Genomic DNA, 22,225 nt, shown 5'->3' with positions numbered 1-22,225 from the left:
CAACTGTATTAAAACATTTATCGTGAATCTATACTAATTCACTTTTAAGACGTCAGATTAATAATTTTACCACAACCTTATGTACTGAAAGTGTAAGAATTTAATGAATACTTGTAATATTCCAACGTTTATGGTAGTTCATGCATGCCCGTAGAAATTATTCTGACTATGTAAGAAATAGTAATACAAATTTTACGTGCATGTTACGTATATGTTACATTACATGTTACAGAGATATATGTAACGGCTATACCCCACCAAGCACACTACGTTACAGTTACATAACACTGGAATAATATGATATATAACGAATGTTATTCAAAAGATACATTAATATCATATAACGTTGAATTATTACCGTACGATAATATTAACATAACGACGTATTACACATATATTATGTATACGTTACATCGTTTGTTTTCTAACAGTGTTATATAGCTGAATAGGAAATGGTAATACAAATCTTACTGATATATTATATGTATGTTACGTAACCGTGTTTGGTGGGATTGTTATGCAATTGTGTTTGGTGGGTTACGGTTTATTGGGCGGTCGTTAAATTCGTAGTTGAGAAGTCCGGTCTTACCTCCACCAGCAAGATGGAGCGACGTCGAAGTGCTGGGTGGACTATTGGTTGAGCAAGGTATTGGTCACCTCAGAGATGGACAGCAAAGGACTCCCGGCGTCCGGTTTGGTATCTGTGGGGCAGCTGACCCCATTGGGGTTCCCGATGACCCCACGTGGGGGTGCGGAGGATGGTACAAGACGCTGCTGCTGTTGTCCGATCCCATGGGCATGCCCATGCCCAAGCCCATGCCTATTCCCACCCCCGACGGTGTTGATCCCACAGTTCCCGGTGTTGACGGTGATGTGCTGCAACCAAAAGGACCACTTCGCGTTACAGTACATCGACTTCCCTCTCTAGCTAACAGTGCCCTCGCGATGATTAACGCCTATCGAAGGGGTTTTTCGAGAGCGACAGCTTTTTCCAGATACTTTTCAAAATTCAACAAGGAATCCTTCTACGAAGCGAGTGGGCTTGTATAACAATAATCTTCAGGGACCCGATTTTCCAGTTTATACGAACAACTTTTGCACGCGAAAGTGACAGTTTTGTATACGACTTTCAAACGTTGATCAATGACACGACTTCGCAACAATGCAACATTTTTCATGTACGTCTATTCGTACGCGACAAAAAATCCGTACGAACTCGAGAATCGGGTCCCAGTGCTGAAGGTAGAGACGAATTGTCTAAAAGTAACTACACACGTATCGTAAAATCATTGCAGTAAATCTTTGCAAGCCGACCTGTACGGATTTAACAAACGCGGGGGGTTACAGAAGAACTCCATTTAACTGTGCAGAATACGAATCGTTACGATTTATTGTTACGTGTGTAGACATTTTGGAACGTTTTCACGGCTCTTGACAGTTCCTCGCTGGCCTATTTTGAAACTTCACGATACAACGTAATCGGTTGCGCTTGAATGTATCGTTGGGGTGGTACGTGTGCAACGGTGCGGCGATGGAACAATTTCTGAGAAACTGACTACTGTTAGCTAGATAACATTCATTTGTTTCTTAGACTTGTGCAGCATTTTCTAAAAAGCTATACAATTCGTGCCGTAGTTCCGAAACGAGACAAACCTCTTTTCCCAGCTCCCAGAAATTGTTCTCGCCTTTACGATCGATCAGCAACCGGTAAAACGATAAACTTGTGAGGTAGCGGTGACACTCACTGGGGCGTGTGCCTTGGTGGTGCGGGGTGGTGATGGTGGTAGGGATAGTACTGGTAGTGATGGTGGTGTTGCACTCCTTGCCATACCTCGGAGCCCGAATCACTATGGCCATGTCCAGGATGAGGATGAGGATACCCGCCGGTCGCGCCGTAGTGGGCGGTAGTGGCAGGGTACTGCTGATGGTGTTGTTGCTGCTGCTGGGCCTTGCTCCTGGGCGGACTAGGCACCTGGGTGGTCTGGCCAGTGGGCGAGGTCTGTTTCCATTTGCAGTCCCCGTTGATGGAGTTCATTTCGGCAAGGGATTTCAAGGGATCGCCGGTAGCGCTTTGAGTATTGGTCGAGTGGGAGGAATGCGTAGAGTGCGGTGTCGGCGGACTGTAACTACCGTTGTTCCTGGGAGGAGTTCTGGAGGGAGGAGCACCCCACATGAGCACCGTCTGCCTGGGGGCCTCGTTACCGTAAACTTCGGGCTTGACGTCTTCCATCTTTGGGGTAAGGACGCCGTTGGCGGCGGTCACCGGGGAACTTCCTGCCGAGTTGCTGGAGGACGCACCCTCCAACGAGTGCCTACTACCGGCCCGGACTACGTTGATGTCAGCGGCGTGAAGCGGAGCCGCGGCCACGGGACTGGGGGCATAAGGGGAACCAACGCTTCCGGGATGCCTGGTGTCCACGTATCCATACTTGGGCGACTCGGCCAGTTGTTGGCAGTAGAGCTTCTCCTCTGCCTTGTTGGCCAGCTGGTGGGTATCATAGGTCGGTAACGACACGTCGATGAAGCCGTTGTAAGGTGTAGTCGTGTGGTACTCGGGGTAGTAGGACCCCAGAGGTCGGTACTGGAAGAGGTTCTCGGTGGCGGTGAGGTATCTGTTGTCCAGAGCTGAAGCTGGGTACAGGGTTTGGTGATAGTTCCCGGTATGACCGATGTAAGTGGTCAGGGAAGGATCCGTTGTCGCTGCCACCGCTGTCGGAGCGTACGGGGTGGGATACATGGTGTTTAGGTTACTGTAGGCTGCCGCAACCGCCGCGGCAGCGCTGGTGTCGGCGGCCAAGTAATCCACCGTGGCCACCGTTGGTGTCGCCGGAGGGGACACCACCGATTGGCTGGGCAGTTTCGTTCGCTTCGTTCGGCACGTGGACAGGAAATCTCGTAGCTGAGTCTTGTATCGCCGGTTTGCTCTTTGGGGAGTTGGTTGCGCCGGTAGCGTTGGTGCCATCGTGGACCCCGTTAAACTCTCGCTGTCCGAGAAGTAGCTGTTGGTCAAGCCGGCATCCAGGTAGCTCACTTTGAAGTCCATCGTGCGTTTGCCCAGCAGATCTCTTCCCTCTTCCTCCCTGGAAGAATATTAAAAAGTAGGTTTAGATCTAAAATCTCCATATACTCTCTATAGTAGATACATGCGGAACAGAAGTCTTATATTTTTTACGCATTCCTTTCAGGGTTGCAGGACATTTTGTTCAATCTGACACGCCAGGTGAGTCTTCGCGGATAATGCTAGGTGAGCGTTTTATGTCTATATCGCGCCTATAAGGTTTTGCACTTATACGCGCTTATATAAAATTCTATTGAGTTTCTTGGTTGGACATGTGGGGTGACTAGAGACTCACATGAGAGGTCGGTGGGTGCTGATTACAAAGTCCGGCTTGGAATTCTTGTAAACGAGTCTCGAACTTGTTTGCAACCATTGCCATCCTCCGTCTTTTGTTTGGTACCTGTAAGCGATCATGCCCGAGGCTCCTGTCTTTAGTACTGAAATTAGAAAAGGTAGTCGATTCGTTAGAAGAGAGTAGAATAAATAGAATCATTAAATAGTGATAGCTAATGAGACCTGTTGGGAGCATCACATATTAATGCTTACATTCTTGGTGGGCACTGGCTACGTAAGCCAGATCGTCGAAGTGTACGAGGTCGTAACCACCAAGATTGGCCAGTTCCGCATCCGAATAACCCAGGAGCATCTTTCCTCGCTGGTCCATCGATACCAGGGACAAATCCAGCTTATGTTTGCTCTTGAACATGACTTCCTTTTGCGGGACTTCTAGCAACGACGGCGGCCCGAATGGCGTGCAGAGTGCAAACAAGGCCAATGGCGGCTCCTCCGTTTTACGGTTCTGGCCATGGAGAACTTTAACCCTTCCTCGAATGTCCAATCTCTGAAAGAAGAGAGAAAACATCTTTAATATATACCCTACAATCTGCGCCATATAGATCTCTACGTGGCCGTTCTAAAGCTTACAATTTGGGAAAATTGTGATGATTTCATTGGTCTTTTATGTAATTACGAATTAATGATATTAAAATCTGAAAATTACGTGCACTATTTATAACGCCGTACAAGGTATTTGGTTTCGCAAATGAGTACTTCGGATTCGTTTCTTGAGTATATTAGATTCTTGTGTCCGTTAGGCACTGATTCGAAGCAATTACAATACAGCGACCACCGTACTAATTGTAAGTGGACGCCATTTAGCGCGAGTTCGGTTGGCTCACTTTCCTGCGTTCTCCACGCTCCCGACGCAAAGTGCCGGCATACAAAACAGTAATTAATAATTTCACTGTCATAAAGTAGAGAGAGATGCTCCGCGCCTTGCTTCCTCCGAGGTAATTGCTTTTTTCTCCTCATTTCTGCATATCTCAGGCATTGAGATCGCCGCCTTGCCGTGGCACGGTACCAAAATGGCGGCGGTCTCATAAGGCAAAGCCAGGGCGCGATAAAGGCCTTCATAGATAACTCGTGTAATAGTAACCGCAAGCATAACGGTAAGGACTAGCGAATCAAATTGCAGAAAAAGTAATTTGGCATCCTACTTCGGCAGTTTGATTGGCCAGTTCTTGCTATAATACTCATGGTTACTGTTATGCAAGTTATCCGTGAATGTCTTAACAGCGAAGTGATTTTGTTACAACTCCATTCCCGCAGTTCTTGATAATTGACAAGTTCTTTTCGAACGCTATGTGCAATAATATTTTGTATCACAGGACTCCGTGTTTCTTTGAGGTACCGAGTACTCAATAAACCTAAAACGGTGGAATACACGTTCAGAAATGGCGTAAAACCGTTTAGAGTAATCGTATAAAGTGTATCGCAAAAAACGTGTTTTACCCGTCTTAATGTTTATGTTATTCCCAACAAATTCAATGTTGATATAACATCTATTCTACATTTATTAAACTGTTGTTTCAGTCGTTTAACATGGACGTTGCTTATAGTCCGTACGTAAAATAATCGTTCATAACCGTTCACTATGAATTCAAATAATGTTAAATCGTTACGTTAAAATACATGTTTCTTCTTGACTACAGATAAACGCGTTTAAAAATTAATACATGAAATCAACATTTCTTATAAATGTATATTTAAGGTAGAGAAAAAACTGTGTAGAGATAAACGTTTAATTTTCACTAGTACCACTCTATTTTCACTAGTTTTACGTGTATTATTCGTGAATTGCACTATTTTGTGTTTATTGGGTACCCAATGAGTTATCAAAATAGAACTTAGTAATCTGCGCACTTTATAGTGATGTGTATAACGTAACGTCGTCTTCTTAGATAAGAAGTTAATAGGTTTTATTTTTTATTAAAATGATTAGTAAACAGATATAAATGAATCGTAACAGAGTAAATTAATGCGATTTCTTGAAAACAGGGATATTTTCAGAGTGAAGAAACAATTCATGCGTAAGTCTGTTTTGTAGAAGATCCGGTGGAGAGCTCAAACAAGATGGCGGCCTCCTTGACTAAGGCCGTTCATTCATCGAACTCCCTGCGTTGCTCCGGAGTCACGCGAGTGCGACGCTCCATCCGAAGAGTTTCGTGCTGTCCGCCAGTGCGAGGCTAAAAACAGACTCACGGGAGTTTCGTGCATCCCCCGTTGCTCGTGACGTAGAGATTCCGTGCGCTTCTTCCTCGGCGTCGTTAGCATCGAGGAATATCTATCTATGATCTGTGGAGTACGCGCGAGCGGGGTGCCCTCGTCTATTCGACGAGACTTCACAACCTCAACGACCGTTGCCAAAGCCAGAATAATTGATTTGCTTTAGATATCGCTGTAAAACATGCCAAATCTTCCGACTTTACTCACAGCACGTGACTTGATTCGAAGTTGTAACATTTTTCATACATTAGGGAGATTAAGGTGATATGAAAGGATCATTCTATATATATAGATGGTCAAAATATTTATGAAACTTTTCTCCAAACTGGGTGCATCTAATCATTTGAAATTTCAGTACGTGTTTATGGGAGCCCTAAGGAAGAACGCGATGCTCGCGAAATTTGGTCAAAGAGGTCTCGTTTACAAAACTTATCTCCGAACTGGGTTTACCGAATCGTTTTATGTACCACCGGTGGTACATTCTTGTCTGTCCCATGGGACGGGATGAGCCACCGGTGGTACATACAGAAATGTCCCATCGGGCGGGATGAGCCACCGGTGGTACATGCCGGTGTCAATCTAATAAAAAGGTGATTATTGTAATTAACAAATTTATTTACATATTTATATACATAAGAGAACTATTTCTTTTTGTGAATTTCTTCAAAACATTGTATACACAAAGTCGGCTGATTGTCGCAAAGAGGGCAAAATGTAGTAACGCGTCAATATAAACGTGTCAATTGCTATAACGCGGCAATGGTTCATGTACCATCGGGGACTCCACCCGCCCGATGGGATCGAGCACAAAAACAGACCCGCCCTATGGTGCGGCTAGTGAATTCAGGCCCCGTCGCGAACGTGTTAAACCTTTGCGGACGAGAGGCGACTCTCAGTCGCCCGAAAGCCTATATAATGGAAAAGTCTCGTCCGCAAAGGGTTAAACCTTGCACTGTGAATATAAAGGCTACAGGGAAGGTCCTGACACCCATGAAATTTCAATTTTAAGATAACTTGTTTATAGCAATTTTCAAAATTTTGTATAAAAACTGAAATTGTGCGAGTTTCAGGACCTACCTTAAGGTTTCCTTATTCACGTGATAAAATTTGGAATAAATTGGTACATTTAATTCAGCGAATACTTTCACGAACGATTGATCCTTCAGATGCCACTTTCATATCCCCTTAAGTGTTGCCGGAAAAATCAGATAGGACTTAAAAAATGTAGTGGTACGTCTAAAAATAAAGATGCGACTTCGAAGTGACATTGTGTTACAATTCTATCACTTATAGGGAGTGTATCCGTCCCAAGTGATTGAAAGAAAATTGCCAACACCGCGATAGGAATCACACGGGAGAAAAGTCCAAGAGAATCCCTAGGGGTAGTTAGAACAACCTCTTGGTCCAAAGAGACCGAGTTTTTGATGACTCGTTTCTGCCGGGCCACCGAGAGCCGGCGTTTCGTAAAAGGGCGCAGGGCCGAGTGTAAATCAATTGCGAGAAGAAAACCGGGGTCGCGCGGTCGGCGAATGGGGACGGCAAAACACTAATTATCTTATGGCAAACACAGGCACACCTCGAGGAAAGATGGCGCTCGGGCCGTAACCAAACACGGTGTCGGCATCGAGGCCCGAGACACAAGCGGAGTAGTCACACTCCCGAGAGAGCACAGCGGAGATCGCAAAAACGCGGCAGCTTTGACGTTTATGAAAATGAATCTGTAATCGTAAAAGGTTTACGGCGCCGCGCGCCGCCCCTTCGACTCTCGGCGTCGTCCTTTATACCGCGAGCTGCTCCGAAACTGCAGAATAAACTGGCCGCGAATGTTTATCCGGCTTATGTTGAGAAATACGACATAACGTCGCTGACTGGTTAATACTTGCGGTGAATTTTATTCTCTCCGGCTCGGGTTGACGATCCTCAAAAGTAATGGAGTCTTTAGGGACGATCGGTATATAAATCGAATGTTCGCGTACACTGTTAAAGAAGGCATAGTAATTTTATGACATTTCATTCGAAGTTTTATTTACACATGCTGTACTTCTTTCATCACACTCGAGCTATAGATTTTATAAACGTGCGTTAAAAATTTTATTTAAATGTCACAAATAAACATCAATTTTCCTATACAATTTCACGAAACTGGAACGTAATGTTATGTAAATATACATTTATTTACAAAGTTGCAATGGATGTATACTGATTCACTTTTAAGGAATCAAGTTTTACATTTCGTTACACCTTTTGTATTAAAAGTGTATTAACTTTGTAAATATTATTAACGGTGTAGACGTCGGACAAGATTTGCTGGATTTTGTAGCTTCAACGTTTTTGGGGCGGGGGTGTTAGTTTAATATAATCTTGGTTCAGTAATATTTATGAACTATTTTGCAATTCATTTAGTTATTTAGAATTGCTTGGTTGTTGGTTTCGTCGTAAATGATGGCAATTTTTGACGGTAATGCAATATCGATTAGTATATTTCAAAAGCAGGGTTTGTGCGTCTTTTTGCGCATGCGCGGAGTACAAATATGGGAACTTTTTCGTTCCACGACGTTTTGAGACTCTTTCTTGTATTGTCTCCACTCTACGGCGTTTAATTACGTTCACTATATATGAATACCATTTTTAATTTACTATTTATTTATTCATTTCATTACTATCTATTTATTTATTTCATTATAATTTACTATTACTAGTATAATTATTTTATTGTACAGCTCAGATCTTGAGCTGTCCTCTTTATTACCCACGGGAGGACAAGTCCTTCGAAGATTTTTGTCGCCGAGCAGTGTTTTACTGATCATTCGGGCTTTGCTAGATCTGCACGTAGTAATAAAAAATTTCAGCCGTTATAATTGTTCGACGCACTCAACTAGAATAAATAAAATAACGGCGGAGATAACGAATTACTGCAACAAGAATTATCAAATAAAATAACAAACGACTGCCTTTCAGCGCCGTGGGGGTCACCGGTGATCTCAATGAATTAAATGCGTCACGAATGATTACACAAATTAGCTATTCTGTTGTAAATAATATTTCACCAAAATATGCAACGCATACTGAGAAATTCATTTTGGCCAGACGGGCAAGCTATGTAAAATTACCGTGGCATTCAACGCGTTAAAGTAGTTACCAGTTAACGTCTTCACAGGTTACATAATTAATTTAACTGTAATTCAGGATATTTCATAATAATGTCTTTTGTTTTTTCTGTCGTTTGATACATAATCTTAATAGAAAATATAAATAAAAAAAGTCCGTACTCGAAGCGAGACACGAATACGAATCTTAGTGTGCTTCTGGCATAATTTTCCCAAAATTGCTTTCGGCCATTTTTCAGTTGATATAAAGTATATAAAGTCAAAGGTAAAATGATCTCACCAAAAAGCCAGAGGTATTGTCCAGCAGGCAGCGGAAACGGACAGTGAAACTTCGCTCCAACAGATGATTATGTTGTGGCAATAGAGCATCGTGTAAAGGTAGATTTGCACTGTCGGTCGGTAAGAAAGAGTTCCATATCAATTGTCTCTGTAGCTCCTCTCGGTCTTCGCTGTGCACCAACTCGTACACGCTTTGATGGACGATGTCGGACTGAAACGGGAAGAAAACCTCATGTTGAATAAGAATTCGAATTTTTCAATAATTTACATGCCATTGTAGTCATTTGCTAGGTTATCCAGAAATTTATTGCGATTTTTGTTGTTTAAGAGCATTTGCAGGTAATACAGTGACGTCGATATAATGTCAATTTTATTCAAATATAGTATAAGTTTCATTATTATGACGTCTAGATGACAAAACTGAGGTCATTGTCACAGTCCAATATCGTCGACATATGACGTCAATATGATTAATCGATTATTTATTAACATTGTATTTTTCATGTAAATAAAAACAAGTGATTTGATTATTATAAATGATTCAAGGATGCATTGAGTGAGGAAACAGTATTTTTTAAGCTCAAGTTGAAAACAATCAGAAATATGTGACTAAAAAGAGACTTCAAACTGACATGACGTCACATTTAGAATGTTCTAACGACATAAAATATAATGTTATAACACACAAAATACCGTCAACGATAAATACAAATAATTAAAAAAATACAATTTAACATGTATAAAATGTATATTCTTGAAATTTAGATTACAAAATTAGTTATTTAAAAGTACTGTTATTAAAATGTAGAGCGAAGTTGGCGCTTTAAAATAGTAAATAACATGGATATACGGAAAAAATAACTATTTAAATCAAGTCTTAAATAGCGAAAGTCGCAATAGTTTTCTGGACGATCTAATATGTGATAATCCGTATTTTTATTTTAATCATTATATAAATTTAATGTAACTGTAATAATATGTAGATTTTTTAAAATGATAATAATGATAATATAACAATAAGATGTCCTCTACTTCATATTGTAAATTAACGACAACTCGAGTATAAGCAGAGTGGCGCAGTGGAAGCGTGCTGGGCCCATAACCCAGAGGTCCGTGGATCGAAACCACGCTCTGCTAAATAATTTTTTTTCTACTTATTTCATTTCACCAACTTTTTTTTATCTCTTTAGTTTTATCAACATCTAAAAACGCGAGTTACAAATGTTTGGCCTTAATTTTTTCAGCTTGCAATTATAAAGGAAATGAAAAGATTACTTATTTATTCTTTACTTAGCTAATGTTTTTGTGTCCGATAAATGTTCTACTAATGTTCACGTGGATTATTCCGTTGTTTCCAGATTTTGCAGCAAATATTTAATATATACAATGAATATTGATGGAACGCAGAATATCCGCTTCGTTTGTACTCATATAATTACTATAGGGGAATATTTATTCCGATGTTTAGAAAATATTCTCATATTATTACTAAAACGTTTCTTGTATATTGCAGTAAAATTATCGGGACATAGATAATTCTGAATACCGTTAATAAACGTTTGTTCTTGTTCTGTTAATGCTACAAAAACATCTTGAGACGAAACCTCTTATGCCACGATAGTAGGTAGGTACGAGGTAGAATTTTTAATTTGAAAAAATAGTTGATCCAACATGGCTGAGTCCTATTCGGAAAATTAACGATTAATGTAAACTGCCGTCATTTTCAAATTGAAAAAATGTTTCCACAGAAATAATTGCCTTTTCAGAACGAATCATTGGAGGAACGGTATTAATCTTTGAGTCAGTCAAGAAATTCATTCGTTGAAAGAAGTAAGTTTTCAAACAAGAAACTTAGAAAAAAAAATATTATCTCATTAAAAAACAAGCGTTGCTTCCCGTAACATTACCATAGTACGATATTTTTCCCACTTTCCCCCTCGAAACTAATGAACTTTTACAGGTAATTTTTTTCGATTAAACCCTTGGGTCGTAAAATATTCTAATAAACCGTTTAAGATGGGACGCCTTGTATAGAATATTGATTAAATATCCCAAGTTTCCAGAATGCATCGAAAAATTTAGAAGACGTTCACGGATAGAATGGTGCTATCTGGGTGAAGACCTGTTATAAAATGTTCTACCGAACATAGTATAATATTATTTTGCTGTTGGTTAATGAAAAATAGGAAAATGTGGAACAATGTAGTGGACTAACGTAATGCCGGATTCTGGCGGAATCTAGACATATAAGTGTCCATCCGTGCAAATAGTACCAACGGACCGAATTCTCTAGCTCCACATAATGCGACTATTCGTATGCATAATAGGCGCATCGCGAACCGCAACACAAGAGTCGTGATCCTCGTGCTCCTGATACGCGGCTCGAAAACACTCGCGTATGGAAGCCATAACCCCATCGTGATTTATTATTCATGGTCAGCCCTGTAGCGGGTGACAACCGTGGCTGGGTAATGGTCGCCGACCAATTCGATCTATCGCCGGAAGATTTATGCCGACATCCGTGCACTCTTCCACCCTTACACCTTCTTTATGTGCAAAAGGATCCGTGAAGTCCGTCATTCTCTGGGTGACACTTTATGGCCGTGTATATTCTCCCAGTCGATTCGCAACGGGAAAATAGGATTTGAAATTATTTTTCCAGTATATAAGGAGCTTCCACTTTCATATAAAAATAACCCCACACTTCGTTCCTATGTTAGTAACCGCTAAGACTATTGACTCTTCGAAAATCCAATATCTTTAAATGCTCACAAGTGGTCATCGTAACGTCGTCTGCCATATACAATATACAAGCCGAAAGAGTTTAACTCTTTCGCTGTGGAGTGAAAATGAACATTCCGTTTCTCCAGGGTGGACAAAAAAGTTTTCCGATTAACTTGATGATTTTATTATTCAGATTTTTGAGATCGCTATATTCGAGTTTAATAACAGAATTTCACCATTCAGAATGACGAATTCATTATGGTGGATAAGAAATGTCAAAATAGTTGAAATTTTAATGATTTATTGTGAGAGTACATCTTCAATTATGTCAACGAATAAATTAAAAATCTGCATATTAATTAATGCAAAGAAAGTGGACTTAAAAACACTGTAATTATGTGTATTATTCGAATATACGATGAGTGTTTACAGGGATGTTATAGAAATTTTGTTACTCTATGCTCTTGCCTCGAAACAGTGCCTCTAAGTCTAACATAGAATATCAAACGGAATAAGTAATTGTTACTCTATCGTACATGGTATCATAGGTGAAAATAATATTTTAGGGGACTCTAGAGCTGGATTTACTCCGTCTATTTATGGTCTTTAAAGTGAAAAGTCAATATTGCACTGTACATACGCCTTGCTACCAGACTGCCGTGTTGATCCATTGCTATTGAAAAGTACAAGACTTAACAATGTAGGAGACAAGTATTAATATTCAATATTATATAATACCTCTTTGCGCCTTTTGAATAACTTTCGTTACGTATTATGGTTTTCTTTTTCCAGTGGTATATATAACTAAAATATAAAATGTTTGGTAGACCCGACGTTATCAATATCTCCGGAGAATCTCGAAGGGCCAAAAAGGTTATTTCGTGGATCGGCATTCCTCGTTGCATCGAGTGGCCGAAACTCGAGAGCGACGCGATACCAAAATGGCGGCTCGGAGGACGTCGTAAAAATGAAACCGATCCTCTCTCTATTGCCAGCCATCCCACCCGCGACCCATAAAGCAAAGCCGGCCTAACGAGAAGATAATGGACGAGTCCGCGAAGAAATCCGAAATGAAAAAGTCGATGCCCCTGGTCCTTTTTTCCCTTTCTTTTTACGTTCCGTTTCGGCCTTCCCCGGGCATAAAGCATGGCGTAACGAGAAGAAAATCGACCTCGAGGACGCGCTTCGCGAGGACCGTGCGTTTGGAAGCCGCGCGTTGGCGTCCCGATGAAGTATCGTTCTTCTCGGCCGCAGAACCGATTACCACGAAAACCATGTATTAACCTTTAATTAAAATTAGAGCAAAGAAATCCTCGGCGAGCGGTTACCGTACAAGTGCACAGCGGGGATACACGGCCGGCCCGGCCGGTACGGATGAACGTCGGAGGAACGCTAGGACTCCCCGGACCCCAATGGAGATACCTCTCATTCACCGAGCCGAGAGATATCCACCCGGAGCCCCGAGTTTCTTTACGAGGGCAGACGGGTATTTATAGAGGACTCGTTATTCATTACCGGTAAAGACTTGTTCCAAAGGAGATTCGACCGAAGGGTTCGGGGACCGGCCCGAAGGCGACGGACCAAGCGAGCTCCGAACCCCGAAAACGAATTTCGCGGATTCGTCCGACATTCAAAGGCGAAAACCTCGGGTATGTTTATCCCACCTGGTCAAATGGTGCGTAAACGTGAAACGTTTTTTATGTATGTAAATGTTCCAGTTTTCTATTTGTCGTACCCAGTATCAGGTTAAGAAGGAAACGGGAACTATTTAGGAAATTTTCGGATTCGAACATGTCGGAAACAGCCCAGAATTTTCCATGGGTAAAACACTGAGCCTACTGGAATGATCGAGATTGTTAAAGTGATATGAAAATATAATTCTTTAAGGTTCGGGTTTCAAGATGGCGCCGCATGTCGATAACGATGTTTGTTATAATAGTAGGTGGCTGCGGATCGTGCCCTGGCCGCGCCGAGATTAGGAGCACCCGCGATTATCGAAGTATGGCGTAATAGTTGGACGTCACGTACGCGCACGCGTAATGATTCTCCAATCTGACCGATCGCGCGCATTAGCCGCGGTAATCACAAATTATATTTTAATTACCCAGCGATAGAGGCTCCACTTGCCCCCGAGGTCGGCTTGACGAGCATATAATTGCTCGGTATCGTGAGTCCGACGCCCGTTCTCGGTGGATACATTGTAACGACTCGGTATAGTTACCGAGCTGCCAGGAAACTCCTAACCCTAGGGAAACCTGAGTTACGCCGCCATTTGCGTTGCCGATACGGCGGACCTTGCCCCCGAACTCGTTAATAGCATATGTTAAAGTTCCACCTAACCTAACTCCTCGTCCGAATCTCGGAAAATGGCAAAATACCGTAATTCCGGCAAACTTATACGATAAACTCCCTTAACCCTTTGCCTCCTAAAAACGTTCGGCGTTTGCTCTAATTCTGCCTGCACGAATTGATGATTTTCGCCCACGTGTCTGAAGGGCTTCTTACTCAAAGGGTTAAGGGGATGTGAAAGTGGCATCTGAGGGGTCAATCGTTCGTGAAAGTATTCTCTGAATTGGGTATACCAATTTATTTCAAATTTTACCACCTGAATAAGGACATCTAAGGAACATTTTAAGGTAGGTCCTAAAATTTACAAAATTTCATTTTTTATACAAAAATTTTGAATATAGCTATAAATAAATTATCTTAAAATTGAAATTTCATGGCCGTCAGGACATTTCTTACAGCCTCTATATTCACGTTGTAAGGTTTAAAACGATTCGGTACACCCAGTTCGGAGATTAGTGTCATAAACGATACCTCTTTGACGCCGCTTTGACATCACCTTAAGGGTTCGGTAAAAGTCGGCCATTTTGAATTTTGAAGTCAAAGGCGAGAAACTCGCGTGAAAACTTTCACCAATCTTTTATTCAATTTAAGATTCCAAGCCTATTTCGAAACGACGATATCTTTGAATGGAGGTTGAGTGTTTTGAGGTGAGTTTTCATGAAAATGAATTTATGTCAAAGGTGTGAACAAGAAGAAAGAAGTGGCTCTTTTTGGGGGAATATCGAGAAGGATATGGTCCTGAATGATGTTACCGTGTTATAGTAGAAGTCCCTCTCTGTCTAAAGAGCAAGAATGGGTATCCAGGGTATAGAGCAATCACCCAGGGCACAGGTTAAATTATAAAACGCGATCTAGGGCGATTAAGAAGGCTACTATCTCAAACAAATAATGATCGCATAATAATTAATCCGCGGACAACGTAGTAGTTAATATTAACAACGATATTGTCTGAGAATATATTTTGTGTCTGAATTTTTGGCTCGAGAAGTGAGAAAAAAATGGCGTCTATAGGACAAATTTTAAAAAAATGTGGTCCTGGAAGGGATCGCCATATCGCCAGTGTTCGGGGAGCATGGAGAGGAATAAATCTGGCGAGTTATCGATGAAATGATGAAAACACGATACGGCGTAATAAAAGATCTCTACTATACGAAAAAAATAATAACCGTGATAATAATGTATTCGCGGACAATATAACAGTTAATGTCAACTACAACATTTTCCGAAAGTAGATTTTTGGAAGTTCAATCTCTGGGCGGAGAAAGGGGAAGAAACGGACCCTTTCGGGCGAACCTTAAATAAGTTTGGTCCATAGAGGGGGTCGCCATATCGTCAGTGCCCAGGGAAGGTAAACCAGAGCGAATCTGGCGCGTTATCGATGAAATTATGAATACACGATTTTCTGAGAACGCATTTTTGGAAATCCAATTTCTGGACCGAGAAAAGGGAAGAAAGGACCCTTCTTGAGCAAACCTTAAAATATCTTGGTCCCTAGAGGGGGTTGCCACGTCGTCGGTGCTCGGGGAGCGTAGACGGAAATAAATCTGGCGGGGCACCGGCGAAATGATGGAAGCACGATTCGGTGCGATCAAAGGGCCCCTACAAATTGAAACAAATCAGGCCCGCGATAATAATTAATCCGCGGACAACATTAATATCAGGCCGGGCAACATATCACCTCGCGATGCGCTACGTACGGGGCTCGGTCTCGGAAAGTTGAGCTCTCAATTACGCGGAAGAATTACGAAGCGGCGCGCTCTGGCGGGGGAACCCCGAGTCAGGGCGGAGGGGCCGGCGAGAGTGCCCCGGGGGCAGGCCGATTGTGTCTTCATTAGCGGCTATTAATTGTCAAACTGTCTCGCATAATTCAATTCGAGATCGCGCACTCGAGGCGCAAGGTCAACGAGGGCGATTTATCCCCGGCCACGGGCCGCGAGGTGCCCGCGCTCTCCAAGGAATCGGTCTCATTGGCCCCCATGGAGCCGCCATTGTCAGATGGGTCGCGAGGATGTCGGCTACTTCGTGAGAGGTGACAGAGAATATCAAGGAGTTCCTTTATTAAACGCGACATTGAGGTTACACAAATAACGGATAAAATGACTCGAATAATTTAATCGATTTGCGGATTAAACCGGGCGATCGGCGCGACATATCGTTGATGGGGTTGTTCGTTCTTTGGTTCTTCGAAAATTAACCTCGTTGCGAGATGGATCGTGAGGATGTGAAAAATGTTTGGAATTTCTCCACCCACTTCGTCGGGAACTCAAAGTTAAGGGTTAAGGGGTAGTTGCGGATCGACCGATTACGTCGCTTATCGGTCGATATCGGGTGGAGGCGGTTATCGGGACTAGGCGATACCGGGCAGACTCCTCGCTCGATCCCACCGCAGGCCGGTTATCGATCTCGCCAGCTCGCCATTTAAGGGCGAGGAGGGCAGGGTGAGGCCGGTAAAGGTTTGTTGCGATTGCTCGTTTAAATAATCCTGAAACATGCGCTGCGGGACGGAGCAGCCGAGTCATGGATGGCTTTACGATCGACTCTCGTCGTTAATTAAGAGCTTGTAATTATTTAGTGGAGACGCTAGCGCACCCCGCCGGCATCGGGCCGAACCTCCTCGCCGAATCCGTCCCTCTCTCGCCCCCTCGCGTCCACTCTCTCCCGCTCGCCTCGCTCGCCGGCGGACCGACGTGATTTACGCTGCCGCGAAGAATGCGTCCGCTCCCTTTGCTCCATTTTCTCCGCCAGCCCGCTGCAGGGTGGTTTGTCTCGGCCGAATTCGCGGAGTCCATCCGAGTGATACATCGGGACGCGATTGCACTGAAAATCTGAAAACGCTCGCTCGCTCTTAAGGGGACGCGAAAGTGGCATCCGAGGGATCAGTCGTTCATGAAACTCTTCTCCCAACTGGGTTTACCGAATCGTTTCAAACTTTCCAACGTGAATTTGGAGGCTATAACGAACGTCGTGATACTCATGAAATTTCATTTTTGATTAAAATGTTAAGAATACCTATGAACAAATTTATTACAAATTGAAATTTCCTGGGTGTAAGGATCTTCTTTAAAGCCTCCACGTTCACGTTATAGAATGTGAAACGATTCGGTAAATCCAGTTTGGAGAAAAGTTTCATAAACGAGACCTCTTTGACGCCACTTTCACAATAATTTGACGTTTGAAAGGCTACTTTCATATCACCTTGAGGTGAAATGTCCTCCTAACTAGGTGTACCCAATCGTTCGAAATTGTATTTCGTAAATAAGGAGGCCCTGAGGAAGGTCTTGACACTCATAAAATGTCACTAAAAAGAAATTTAAAAATGTTTAAAAAAAAAAAATTAAATTTAATGGGTGAAAGGACCTCCCTTAGTACCTCCACATTCACGTGGTGAAGCTTCAAAGCATTTTGTGAACCCAGTTCGGAAACTAGTATCAAAAATTATTTGATGCCTGGGAGGCTACTTTCGTATCACCTTAAATTTGCGAGTCGAGTGCAGAGTCTAAATTGAATTTATCGCAGGTGTTTTGGCGATCGGTTAGCCGAGAGGGATGGTTTGCCTCCGGAGAATCCAGCTGTTGATTTTCGCCAGGGTGGGAACGTCAGCGGTATCGCGGAGAGGTGATTGGGGCAAAAAGTAAAGCTCGGGGGATGATGCGAGCGTGCCAACCGAACAAACATGGCGTGACTACGAGGTGTTCGACGTAAACGTAAACGTAAACGCAAAAGAGCGAACGGGCGCAGAGTAAGCGAGCCACATTTAAAAGAGCGTGGAGTGGATAATGATTCGCCTTCTGTCGACCCTGCACATTGTGTAACACGAGGTGAGAACGATGGTTTATCAACACTGGACACACGGGGTGTCCATCGAGCCATCCATTGTGCCCTTCGACGATTTAATATTTAAAGTCTTAAAGCATGACTACATTTCCCGGAGAAACAAATTTGCAAGGATTCTTCGATTTTCTCGCCATTACATTCTACAGTGGTGGTGTCTATTAAAATTGCAACACCGAGAGTTAAAAGTAAGGAATCAATGATATTTATATTGGGTTGATACATAAGTAATGGCGATTTTTTTTTACACGTAACGTGTAAAACAAATGCCATTACTTATGCATCAATCCATTAGATTTAGGACCGATTGCACAAACGTGATTGCCTTAGCGTGAAAGTTCTCAACTATGATTTGTTAATCTCGGGTTAATGAAATCCGTGTTGTACCGCCAAAAATTAGACTAACGGAAGATTAAAATCCGCCATTAGGCAACTACCCAAAATTAGACGATTCATTCGAATAATTCGTTAAGTAATCCTTGATTAAGAGCGTTGCGCCAACGTGAAATTTCTTAACTAAAATTAGTTAACCTCGAATTAATGAAATCGGCGTTGCATTGACAAAAATTAAGTTAAGCGAAGATAAAAATTCGCTGTCGAATAACCACCGGAAATCGGGTGATTAAATCTAATCATGTGATAAGTGATCCCTGATTCACGATTTTAATTCGAATGTTGGGGTAATCAGCCCAAAAGACTTTAACTTAAATGTTGATGCAACCGGCTCTTAAATTTAATCGCTATAGCTGAGGTTAGTTCACGATTAAAATTTTGTTTCTTGTTAGAAATACTTGTGAAATTTGGATCATTTGTTACCTTGACGTGGCAAACCTTTTTTCTTACAAAATTTACGTAAATAAAGTGCAATACCCTGAATTCGCAAACGTCACACTTTGAACATAAAGAGACAATCATTTATAACCTTTCTCTGTACTTTCAGTTAACGTACAAACATTGCATTAAAATACTTGTCTCTCCTCGACTAGAGACAAACATATCAAAGACCTAGTTGGCAAAATCAACGTTTCCTATAAACGTATATTTAATCTAGGGAAGAAAATCCAGCGTGGAGAAACTGTTATTGTTTACTCCTACATCATACTTCCACATTAACACGGGAAAAATGTGAATTCCGCTAAGTTGTGTCCATTTTATTTCAATTCTCGGCGTTGCAGCTCTAACGGCCACCGTAGTATTTCTCTGGGCGTTGACTCACCTGATGGAACCCCAGGTAACTCTCTATGCTGTGCGTGGCGAAAAACACCTCGCCGTCGCATGTGAGTATCAGCAAGAATCCGTTCAGCGCCTGAAAGAAAAACGGGAGAAGTTGAGGAAACGGCGATAAAACTGGAAAATAGTCGCAGGTCGTAAATCGGAAATTGTAAATCGCATCGCAGGAGATCGAAGAGCTCCGGGGACGGAAGTCGGAAGGTGCGAGTCTCGTTTTCGCGGCCCCGGCCATTGGAAACGCGCCGGAAAAGTTTTCCCATTTATCCGGAGGCCCGATAGAAGCGAAATACCAAACGAGCTCGCAGAACTCGAGTGTGCATCGAGGCCCAAAATATCCGCTCTAGTTTTAACAGCCTTCGACTGCTATTGGCCAGAAAGCCGTTTAAACCTCGCGCTGTGTTTCCAAGCTAAATGCGCTGTTTTGTTGTTTTATTCCGAGCCGTGCCAGGCACGCCAAGGCGAGCTTTATATTCTTCTGAAATATGGCGAGGTCTTGGAACGCTCTATTGGTTTTATATTCCCATATTTTTTCGGAACTCCGCAGAGGGCGCGGGTGTGTCTCTTTTCGACGTTCGCCATTTCTGGGCGAGGCGCTCCGAAAGTGCGTAAGAAGGTCCTCGAAGCAGTAAATCCCAAAGGGGATTTATTTCCCGATGAAAGACTTCCTGATATGATCTGCATGATTTAGGATTTATGGAAATAGAGAGTTTTAATAATAACGACCGACTTATTTAATGTGAACATGTGGCAAAGTCTGAGGTTCCATGAAATTTCATTTAGTCAGATTTGATTGTAAACATTGTTTAGTTTTTGTATAAAAAGTTTGATTTTACCGACGCCAGAACCTTCCTTAAGGATTTCATATTCACATGATAAAGTCTCAAACAATTCGGTGCGCCCCGCTCGGAGAAAAGTTCCACAAATGATTGACTTCTCATACGCCACTTTCGTATCACCTTAATACGAATTAAGGTCTAGATAAGACCTAATTAAAAAAAATTGGAAATACCCACCATTTTTAAAATTTAAAGCCGGAATTACAGTAAAGTCACCCTTTTAAGATTATATCAAAACCCATTTAAGGTTCGCAATTTGAGCTTTCTCTGTAGGATCAAAATTTTGATTAGGGGGTTTCGAACTCCAGATTCCACGAATTCGAGCAAAAGCTTGCCATTGAATTTCCTGCCCCCGCGTTTTGCCCCACCTCGAGGGATGTTTTCTCAGCAACAGGGTGAACATCGTGGTTTCCATTGGCTGGACTGCCATGGATGCTCACCCCCTGGTGACACGGGACAGGATCAAAGGAGACGACCGCATGCGCGGATGGTGCATCGCTATTGGCCGATGCTGAGCTAACGGAAAGGGGGTGCGTCAATACGGATATGCGCAAGGGGTGAGCTTTTCGTCGCAGCCCTTCTTCTCCCTCTTCCGACTTCTATGTAACTTGATTTTATAGGTTCAGCCCCGTTTCTCATCGACATGGCCGATCACCGCGAATGGCTGTCCATATCTCACCATCGACTTTCCTCCGAGCGATCGTTAATCCAGATATCACCCACACAAGGATATCAACGGATTAATTAGAATCCCCATTTTTACCCCAATCAACCACAAGGGCTGATCCGAGAGTTCCTCGTTTCCGACATTGTTCAAATTTTGTCGATGAAAAAATCTCTTGATCGTTTATATTAGACACACCTTGCAACAGACCAATGTGATAAGAATCCCCACTAGGCATTATTACTATTCTTCTCTCTTTCGCGGGGTACTATAATTGTGCAGCAATATCTGAGAAAACATTCACGAGTTTCTCAGTTATTACAGAACGTATGTAGTCTTGAATCGATCGTTTCCAATAAACACGAAACGGTGGAATACGCGTTTAGAGGTGTTAATAAAATGGTTGATCTTTAATTGCATAAACTCGATTAGAAGAAAACGTGTTTTGCATTTTCCAGCGTTCGCCCGTTCCACGTAAAATTTTAACGTTGACTTTGCACCCATTTTTATTAATAAATTGTGAGCGAGTCCGAATTCAACGCGTTCATAAAATACGTGGAATAAATTAATTTTGCAAACGTGTTACAAATGTTACAGTCTGAACGTAAAAGGACCATTCGTCGTCGATCTCTATATTTTTAATAACGTAAAGACCCGAGGTTGAATTACATGTTTCGTATCGACTAGGAACACGCGCATTGGAAATCTAACGCACGAAAGCAATGATCCTTATAAACATATTTATGGCAGTATGTGAACATTTTCGAATACAAATATTTATTAAAACCAGAATGCTTCTACAGCTTTTTTAGAATCGGAGTTGTTCGAAATTCAGGGTACATTTGCTATTTTCCTTTCGAATGCACATCGAAACAGCATTTCGATATGCATTCGCCCTCGAAAGTGTTCGATATATCGAATGCTTTCACCCGACTGCTCTTTTAGAAGAGTCGTTCGAAATTCAGTATACACTTGTCTCGTTTTAATCTCGAATGCTGCTGTTTATCTGGTTTTAATAAACATTTGAAAGTGTTGAAACATTGGAAAGTGTTCGAAACATTTTAAACAATGAATTGGGCTTGAAAAGTGATTTAGTGGCTGAACGTGGAATATTGTCTACATTTTGTCTATTATGTTTTGTTCATTGTATTTGTCTTTGTCTAGGGATCGATAAATATCGCCTCGAAGGAAACGGCGAGGCTCACTGTCGCGATTTTTCGCGATGGCTCCACACGGTGTGGGGTTTCTTCGAGAGTCGCGTGTTCGGGCGCACTCGCGTGTTCCATTGAAGCGTGAGCACTTAATGCCCTTCCATCATCACCTTGGCACCCTCGGCCGGTCAGGTGCCATGACACTTGGCTCGAAATTTGCGCGTATTGTTAAGCGAGTGCAGGAGTGTCGCCGGTCACGACACGGATTCCGAAGATATCGGGAATCGATCGGCAACCGTTCGCCGAAGGGCGACTCGGAGGAAAACGCTTCATCTTCCTCCTCGGAAACGAAAAACCGAACGACTTACTTTCTTCGGTCTGCAGAACTGCTCACTGCATGACCTATTTTTCGGAAATTAGGGAAAAGAAGT

At 42.4% G+C, this 22,225-nt stretch overlaps 1 protein-coding gene and 1 non-coding gene across 3 annotated transcripts in view; one reads left to right on the top strand and one right to left on the bottom strand.

Annotated features, from left to right (window-relative positions):
* Positions 1-22,225, bottom strand: part of LOC105698359 (aryl hydrocarbon receptor) — a 183,136-nt gene that overhangs the window by 6,504 nt on the left and 154,407 nt on the right. Inside the window, exons 4-9 of one of the 2 annotated variants that reach the window (XM_023434930.1) lie at positions 19,130-19,219; positions 9,011-9,220; positions 3,605-3,899; positions 3,354-3,495; positions 1,832-3,080; positions 590-876 (exon numbers count right to left, since the gene is read on the bottom strand). In XM_023434930.1, the coding sequence (XP_023290698.1) occupies positions 631-876; positions 1,832-3,080; positions 3,354-3,495; positions 3,605-3,899; positions 9,011-9,220; positions 19,130-19,219 (2,232 nt within the window). In that variant the 3' untranslated portion in view covers positions 590-630. Of the gene's footprint in view, positions 1-448; positions 877-1,745; positions 3,081-3,353; positions 3,496-3,604; positions 3,900-9,010; positions 9,221-19,129; positions 19,220-22,225 lie in introns of those variants that run through there. The other variant, XM_023434929.1, reaches the window with a different exon arrangement.
* Trnam-cau lies at positions 10,075-10,146 on the top strand. Its single transcript has one exon. It is a non-coding gene; the product is annotated as a tRNA-Met (tRNA).

Source organism: Orussus abietinus, unplaced genomic scaffold (genome assembly GCF_000612105.2).
Source record: "Orussus abietinus isolate OABI.00-Male unplaced genomic scaffold, Oabi_2.0 scaffold70, whole genome shotgun sequence".
Classification (NCBI taxonomy): Eukaryota; Metazoa; Arthropoda; class Insecta; order Hymenoptera; family Orussidae; genus Orussus; species Orussus abietinus.
The sequence above is the reverse complement of the archived record's forward strand: the minus strand, read 5'-3'. Positions and strand labels throughout refer to the sequence as shown.